The 9,734-nt window shown below is 33.6% G+C and overlaps 1 protein-coding gene across 1 annotated transcript; it reads left to right on the top strand.

Annotated features, from left to right (window-relative positions):
• The first annotated feature begins 535 nt into the window (after positions 1-535).
• On the top strand, positions 536-5,174 carry LOC141711227 (putative nucleoredoxin 1). Its single transcript, XM_074513635.1, has 5 exons — positions 536-781; positions 2,110-2,286; positions 3,256-3,789; positions 4,391-4,633; positions 4,746-5,174. The coding sequence occupies exons 1-5, from the start codon at positions 536-538 to the stop codon at positions 5,172-5,174; spliced, it is 1,629 nt and encodes a 542-aa protein (XP_074369736.1).
• Positions 5,175-9,734: the final 4,560 nt, after the last annotated feature.

Raw genomic sequence — 9,734 nt, 5'->3', positions numbered from 1 at the left:
TCTTCAAATGATTATGAACTACGAACTTCTAATATTAACAAAAAAATAGAGTAAAGCGTAATTCGTCATCTGGACTTTAGTTAACAAATTACTTAGATATTCGTCAAATATTAATATTGATAATCGAATTCGACTTGAATTTAAGTAAAGCATAAAAAATTTAATTCAAATTTGACGAATCATTCTGAACTAGTATTTATAAATTCGTGTCGAAACTGAATTAATAATGGACAAGTATTTATAAATTTTAAGTCCAATCTGATCAAACTATTATTCACACCTATTTAACTCATTTTCGTCCTAATCCGCTAGACGTAAAAACTAATATTTTCAATTTTATCTTGAAAAAAAATAAATTATGAAAAAGTTTAAAACATTAATTATATAGAAGATCAAATTATTTGTATTGTTGCTTCGAACAAAGGACGTACGGATGTCTATATATAAATTAAATATAAAATAAATAATCTTGTTTTTGAGTGAAACTACGGTAAAAATCCGAACTTTAGATCTGATGAAGGAGAAGACAAACATAATGGAATCAGACATGAGCCTAAGGAGTTGTTCAAGGAAGCGAAGTCGATTTAATGATGAGAAAGACAAGAACAAGAACAAGAATAAGACAAAAACCCAAACCTTAAAACAAGATATGAGCTTAAGGAGCTCCTCAACTGGGAAGATGTTGTCTGAAGAAGAAAATATCACTGAGGAGAAAAAGAAGATGAAGTATATGATGATGAAGAACCTTATATCTAAAAAAGAGGTTGTTAGGTCCCAATATGTTTGTAGAAAGGGGGGGTTGAATACAAACTATACCGTTTAATCGAATTTAGTGCGGAATAAAAAATTGAAATAAAATTCAAGTGAAATAAAATATTATTAAACTTGAAAGGTGTTACAATAACGGTATTGATTACAAGGGATTAATCTCAAATTAATTATCACAATTCTAGAATAAATTCGACATGAACTTTTTCTATTTTTGCAATAAAAAGATCAAATGCTAAAAGCAATTTGAGATTAAGTTCTAGGAATTTTGATCCGCTAGATAGTTACATAAGAACAAGAGAATGATTTCTAGTGGTTTGGATTTAATTTAAATAACTAGAAATTGATGATCTGAATTCAACAGATGAAAGATGAAATATTTGCAGCTCTGTTTTTCTTTTGTTCTTGAAAATGGTTAACTTCTGTTGTAATGTTAAGAGAGATTGTGTTCTGCTTCGTTTCTTTTATAATTCAATAAACATAATTGAATTGAACTGGCAAGACAATCGGTTGAACTAGCATGACAATCGGAATGACAATCTCCTGAACCAGCATGATAATCGGCATGACAATCTGTTGTACTAGCATGACAATCTCCTGAACTAGTAGAACTTTCGGTATGACAATCTGTTGAAATAGTATGATTTTCGGTATGACAATCCAGATTGTCATACCAGTTCAATTGATTGTCATGCTGAATTAATATTGAATATAAATTCAAAATTAATTCTGAAAATTCATAATATTAATTCAGAATTAATAAATCAATTAATTTAATTAATAAATAAATTAATCTTTGCAGATATAATTTATTTTCTTAATTAAACTATATGACTTAATTAATTAATAGAGAATTAATACTACTCTTCAACAGCAACCACTCTTCTGAAAATCTTCTGAAAATCACTGAAAATTATGAATCAATTCCACCACTTCAATGTTGACACTCGATGTACTGTCTGGTTCATGAGTGATTAATTTTCGTGACGTTTCTTGATGTCTTGACTTGATAATCTGATTTTCTTCAGATTAAATCCCTGTAACTATTTGATACCCTGACAAGATCTTTGTCACTTGATTAAATCCACAATCTTGATTTATATCACTGAGGCTTGATCAATTTCTTGATCTTCTTCCAGTGAAGTAATTCCTCAAGACTGTAGATGAACCTTGTTTCTGAATCCTTTGACAGATGTTACTTTGTGAGATCTCTTTGACGGTAGATCCACTATTTATTTGTTACATTCTTATTTGAGTTGAGTTAAATCCTCGAATAAACAAATAGGCTATGACATATGCCTTTCAGAGGTTCCTATGGTTGATATGTTGTCTTGTTTTAAGTTGAAGAGGTTTCGAAAAAAGGGTAAGACTTGTGTCCAAAAACCTCCATTTCTCGGAAACTGGAGCTGTTTGAATCAGAAGTGCAAGTTTAAGAAGGGAGATAGGGTTAATTTAACTGAGCTTCTGTTTAGCAAGGACAGGGAGTTTCGCATCACTTACATTGACCACAATCGTCCGGTATTATGTTTTCTTTCGTGTTGTTTTTGGTAAATTATGATTGTTAATTGTTGTTAGTGCCCGTAATTAAGATTTATATATAAATTTTAGCTGACTTAACATGAGTTTATGTGTACTAATGCAAAGTGTTATGATAACATTAGTTGTACGCAGTTATGCAGCCTTAATCTAGCCGATTGCTCCTCTGTATGTCTAATTCACAAATAATTAGGTAAAATTATGCAGTGAATAATTAAAAAGTATACTCTTAAGTCTTAAGCGAGATTTTCTCATTACTTACAATGACCGGGATCGCCCGTTATTATGTTTTGTGTTGTGTTATTTTCAGTTACTTGTGATTCTTGTTTTGTGTTAATGCTCGTAATTATGATTTATATATGAATTTCAGCTGACTTCACATGAGTTCATGTGTACTAATCAATTTGTTTTGATAACATTTGTTGCACGCTGTTATGCAACCTTAACCTAGCACAAGCTGATTGCCCTCTATCTGTCTAATTCACAAAAACACGTTTTTTTTCAAGATTTAAAGTATGGTTCTTTTACATAAAATCATGCTGTAAACTAATCAAGATATATACTCTTAAGTAAGATTTTCTCATCATTTACAATGACCTTAATCGCCCGGTATTATGTCTTATATTGTGTTATTTTCAGTAAATTATGATTGTTTTTTGTTGTTAGTGCATGTAATTGAGATTCATATATGAATTTCAGCTGATTTAACATGAGTGTATATGTAGTAATGCCTTTTGTTTTAATAACATTTGTTGTATACTCTTATAAAACCTTAGCCTTGTAGAAGCTGATTGCTGTTCTGTCTGTCTACTTCCTAAAATACGTTTTCTTTTTAATTTAAAAGTATAGTCTTGTCAGGTAAAATCATGTGGTAAACTAATTAAAAAATATACTCATAAGCAAGATTTTCTCCTAGATTTTGTGCATTACTTTTTCTTTGTTGTTTTATAGGTACAAGCTAAGCACTTGGAAGGTAAGGTAATTGTGTTACATTTTGTGCCACTCGTCCCTTGGCCCGAATATTTTATGAGGTATGAAACTACAATCTTGATGGATATCTACCATGTTTTGCAACGTAAAGGTGGTTTCGAGGTCGTTTTCATTGGGGTTGAGGTCGATTCTGCCTACGCGAACTCCAACCCTCATGCCCTGGAAGAATGTTTTGAAGATAAACTATCGATCATGCCATGGATGGCAGTCCCATTCTCTGATATCAAATTCAGGACTTATTGGGAAAAATTATTTCCACTATCCGGTTATCTTTCCGGCTATTCTCCAACCTCATTTGTCTTTGATCATAGTGGCATGCTTTTGCAATGTAACGTCAACGATCTTTTTTATTTGTATGGGGCTCATGCTTATCCTTTCACAGATAAAAGGATGGAATGCCTTTTACGTGAAGACGCTGAAGCCCGTAAGCGTCCCTCTATTACAAAGCTCCTCGCCTCTTCTGAACGTACTCATCTCATTAATAATAGAAATCAGGTATTCATTTGTGTAGTTTTGTTCCCTTTACCTTCCATTTGACGTATCCATCATACTATACTTTAGTCTGTTAATGTAAAATTTGTTCCCTTAGCGCAACATTTTGACTTATCCATCATTATATACTCTAGTCTTTTTAACCAATAAATATTTCCTCTGCACAACGTTTGACATATTAATCATGCTCTACTTTACCCTATTGAAGTAATATATGTTCTACTGGAGTTATTTATCATTCCATGCTTTCATGTATTGTAATCTATGTTATCTTTCCACGAACTTATAAATTTCGATTATTGACTATATGTTCCCGGATACTTTTTGCTTCTCTTCTTAATAGGCAGTACCTCTCCATAATCTTGAAGATAAGGTCATCGACTTGTATTTTTATGAAGATTATCCAAACCACGAACTTCCATAAAAAATTCAGAAGGCCTATGACCAGTTGGCTCAAGTGGAAAACTTTGAAATCGTTTTTGTTTACATCCATGACATATTAATGACTTTTGGATATGCAAGTGAAAAATCATACTGGAAAACGTTCAAAAAAATGCCTTGGTTGGCACTGCCGTTTAAAGACCCAGTTTGTAAAAAATTGCAGCGGGTTTTCAAATATCCTATGGATTCGCTTGGACCGGGGCCAGACCCTATCCTTTTGATGATTGGACCACAAGGAAAGTTCGTTGAACGTTATGGCGCTGACATTCTAACGAAAAATGGCATCTCTGGGTATCCTTTCACCCGCAGTAGAGTTGCCAAGTTAGAGGTTGAATGTATAAAAAAGTTGAATATAAACATGTTTTGGGGTCGAAAGACTACATTCTTTAAAAAAGATGGGTCCGCGGTGAGTTATTTTTGACATTCTTGTATTTGGTTCTATTCTCACTCGGCTCTTGTGTGTGGAAGTTTATATTTCGCTCTGCTAATGACATTTGTGTTCATTTTTACAGGTCTAGTTGTCAGAACTGGCAGGGAAGAGAATCATAGTTATTGTTGAGGATGACTGTCACAGTTCAAATGCCAAGTTTTGGCGAATGCTAAGAGCAAGGTATGTCCAAGTGAAGGGCACAGAGAATGAGTTTGAAGTTATTCACATATGTAAAAACATAACAACATATTCATATGGTAAGAATATTACAACTATGTCATGGCTGAGACACCCCTCCCGGCATCCTCCTTATCGTGCGGGATATAATGTATGCAAGATCTTAGTTCGCGTTTTTAGAAAAGATGTTTTGGGACTTTTTGCTTTTGATCGTGATGGAAGGCTTGTTAGGAGGACTTTATTTCCATCAATTGAAAGGAGGAATGTGGATTTTCCCTTTGGTGATATGGAGGAGGAGTTCTTAAAAGAACTAGTGAATAGGTTTGAATGGAAGCATTGAGATGGATTCGAATACAGCGTGGAATAGAAGAATGTCAGGAGAACTCACCATGGACCTATCATGTCTAGCTTTAGCTCCGTAACACATTTAGCCTTTAACTTGGAAACTCTCTGGTGTGTGAAACTGGCCAAAAAGAGGTGAATAAAGAAAATGCATGATGATGATGATGATGATGATGATGAAACAATAATAATAATAATAATAATAATAATAATAATAATAATAATATATTATGTTACTCTGACTCGGATACGGAGAGTGTCGGACACTTGAAACATCTAAAATTTTGGAATACTGGGACACTGTACTATTTTATGACACGGATACGGGGACATGTAATAATATATTAATGAACAAGTATGGTAAGTACGACATCTTAGCAAAACGTAACAATAAACTTAGATTAGACCTGGGGCTCGTTTGGTTTTCTTAAAAAAAAGTAACTTATGACTTAAAGTTGAAAAGTGTCCTATAAGTGATATGAATATCGTAACTTATAAGTTATTTAGGTGTTTGGACAATTTTACTTATAAATTACTTATGAATTATTGAGGTGTTTGGTAAATTATAATTTACTAGCCTAAAACTCGTGCTTTGAAGTGAAAATTTTAAGTTCAGAAATTTATTTATTAAAAAATTTCAATAATATGATTTTTTTAGCACGGCCCGGGTGAAATTATATATTATTTTGTTTAAATCAAGACTATTTGACATATTATAATTCTATTTATATTTATATAATATATTAGAAATATTAATCTATTTATGAGAGTATTTTATTTTAAATATTACTATATTTACGGTGACCATACCGACTACCAACCAAACTTTCATTGTTTCTTCTTTAATATAATAGTATAGATAAGTATAATTTTTTTAAAAAATAAAAAATTTAATATAATATAATTGAATAAATGAATAGAAAATTCTACAATGTATGTTGGCCACTCTCTTCGGCGTGTAAAGAAATGAGGCGGACGTAGGAAGTATCATCTAAGTGTTACTCCCCCTGTCACATTCAATTGTATACGGTTTTTTTAATACTCGACACGTATTTTAAAGTGAATATAAAGTATACTTTCATAATTTATTTTTAAATTTTATTTTTTTGTATTAAACTTTAAACAACATTTTTTTATGTAAAAAGAAAAAATTTAAAAACTCCTTACAGAATTATACTTTAAAGGAGGTTTGAAATGTGTGTCGAGTCTCTATACCCCAATATATACCATCTAGGGGTAGATGGAGTAATAAGTAATTTAGGAGTTTGAATAAGTTTACTTAGAAATTTAAATAAGTGTTAATTTATAAGTTATTATATACTTTTTATAAAAAAAATTATATTTGAATTTACCGGAAAATTTTTATGAATGGATGATTTAAAGAAAAATAAAATAAAATTAATTAAACAATGTCAAGCGGACAACTCATATTCATACTTTCAATTTAAAAATCATTAAAATAGGAAATAAGTTAGAATGAAAATGAAAATATTGAGATAGCTTTACTTTCATCATAAGTCTAAATATGATCATTTGAGTCACCATATCTTATTTACCCAAACACTCTTTATAAAATAAAATGATAGCCAATAATAGCACAGACCCAACAGTAAGAGCCTGAGGCCCAATCAGAAGAGTCCAGGGTCCGTTTAGCAGTAACCCTGGAGGATCCCAGGACACGTGGCAATATCACTACCGTCCAGGTAGCCCTGATCCAGAACCTTCCTACGGTCCGGATTCAGTAGTACACTAGTTCATCATGAACGTCTACACGTCCTACAGTCCAAAAACACACCTACGGTCCAGATCAAAAGGTACAAACCCCTACAACCCCAGTGGGAAGCCTATAAAAGGCTGAACAAAAGGAGTATTAGGGGTTACTTCATCTCTGATATACACACATATACACACCACAACATATTCGTATAATTCCCGTTTTACCCCTTTCTCCTTCAAAACCCTATCTCATTCTCACACCGGAGGTGCCACGGGGACGTCACCCCCTCCGCTTCTGTTTTGTAGGTTCCCACCTTACAATTACACCGCACGCCGCCTTCATTTCTGTCCAAACGAAGCTTGAGTACGGGTTAAACCAGGAAGGGACCCCAGGGTGATCTGGGATTATCAAAAAACGTCATATAAGTGGGCGATGTGAGCTCCTAAACATACACTATGATTTGTCAAGGACATTGAAAATTAGGCATCCTTTTACTTTTTTCTAATTCTTGCATCTTTTTTTTCTCACCTATTTAGTTTAAATTGTTATTTGACTTATATATAAATTTTATAATAGACAAAGTGTTCCCACTTTAGTTGAAGGATCCAACAAGAAATAAGTGTCATGTCCGAGTGTCCATATCCGAGTGTCCAAGTATCTGATACGGACAATGCATAAGAATCTGAGTAACACAGATAATAATATATAGTTAGGTTGATACCTTGCGGTGATTATAAGTGATGAGAAAATCCGTGTCTCTGGTAAACATAAGTTGTTGCACCATCTCATTCCACTCTTTGTGAGAATCATTTTAAAATTTGGACAAGTAAGACCTTTTAAAAAAAAATTAACCCAGCCCAGTCCTTTTCCTTTAAAATCATTATAATTTCATATCATCTAACTTCATGAATTCTTTTTACTATAACTTTATGCATCGTTTTTCACATTTCATATAGATGATGTCCCATTGTTGTTAAGATCAACGTGTTGTTTACAAGGTTTATGAACTTTCTTCCTGATTTCACATCACGATCAAAAGAAAAAAGTCCCAAAAGAGCTTTTCTAAAAACGAGAACTAAGATCCTGCTTACACTAAAACTATATTGTTGTATGAAAATGCTAGGCCTTTGTATCAGGTGAATTTAACCCCCCAGTATCCAAAACTTAACTACCTTTCGTAATTTTAGAAAAGAACATAATAGACATCTCTATTAAGAGGACAATCTCATTTTATGGGTAATTCATGATCCCCCATTTTAATATCTCCGTTACATGGGTGAGTGCATGTACATAACTCTAAGAAACAGAAAGCTAAACTGACTTTAGCAAAATGCCGAGTATATAAGATATCCCTTGAACAATACTTTCAATTGTACCATTCGAACAGAATTACTAGTTCCCTCAAGAACTCCTTTTTCGTCACACCAAAGGGAAAATCCACATTCTGCTTTACAATTTCCGGATATTGTGTACTCCTGACCAGCCTTCCATCGCGATCAAAAGCAAGAAGTCCAACAACACTTCTTCTGAATACACGATTTAATATTTTGAGTACATCTATCATGTATTGACAAGGAGGATTTCGAGAAGGATGCCTTAGCCATGACATAGGGGCAATGTCCTGACCACATGAATATCCTTTATTGTTGTTACATATGTGAACCACTTCAAACTCATTACTAGTGCCCTTCACTTGGAGATATCTTGCTCATAGCATCCGCCAAAACTTGACATCCGGAATATGCTGATCATCCTCAACTATAACTATGATTCTCTTTCCCTCAAGTTGCGATAACTGAACCTGCAAAGCTCACCACAACTGTCAATAAGCAGGGTAGAATACAAAGTTCCATACACAAGAGGAGAGTTGGCCTGGAAACGAACATTATAATGTCAAAGGAACTCACCATGGACCCATTTTTTTTGTACCAATGTAGTCTTTGGACTCCAAAACATATCTAGCTTTAACTCCTTTAAACGTTCAGCCTCTAATTCAGCAACTTTTTTTGGGTGAATGGATAAGTTGGGAGACCTTATTTTTTTAACATGTCATCACCAAACGGTTCAACAAATTTTCCTTGCGGTCCTATAATCGCAAAGCAATGGTCCGGCCCATCCTCATCCTCATCCGTATACGAAGGATAATAAAAAAACTCGCTGTAACTTTTTACAAACAAGGTCTTGATACGGGAGTGTCAACCAAGGCATTTTTTTAACGTTTTCCAGTACGATTTTTCACTTGTACGTTCACAAGTAACAAATGCGTCGCCAACATAAACAAACACGATTTCAAAGTTTTTCTTATGAGCCAACTGTTCATAGACCTTCTGAATTTCAGACATAAGTTCGTGGTTTGGATAATCTTCATAAAAATACAAGCCTACAACCTTATCTTCAAGCATACCTGATTATCGTTGTTGATGAGATGATCACGTTCAGAAGAAGCCAAGAGCTTTGTAATGGAGTGATGCTTTCGAGCTTCAGCATCTTCATGTAAAAGGCATTTTATCCTTTTATCAGTGAAAGGATAAGCACATGCTCCGTACATATGAAAGATATTGTGGGCATTACATTGCAGAACCATTCATGTATGATCGATGACAAATGAGGCTGGAGTATCGCGGGTATGAAAACCAGATAGAGGGAATACTGTTTCCCAATATGTGATGGATTTGACACCTGAGAACGGGATTGCAGTCCATGGCATGCTAGAAAATTTATTTTCAAAACATTCCTCCATAGTAGGAGAGTTGGAAGCCGCATTAGCAGTATCGAGCTCAACTCCAATGAAAACGACCTCGAAACCACCTTTAGGGTGCAAAACATTGTATACATCCAGCA

This window comes from Apium graveolens, chromosome 3 (genome assembly GCF_009905375.1).
Source record: "Apium graveolens cultivar Ventura chromosome 3, ASM990537v1, whole genome shotgun sequence".
In the NCBI taxonomy this organism is placed as follows: Eukaryota; Viridiplantae; Streptophyta; class Magnoliopsida; order Apiales; family Apiaceae; genus Apium; species Apium graveolens.
This window is presented reverse-complemented; position numbering and strand designations above follow the sequence as displayed.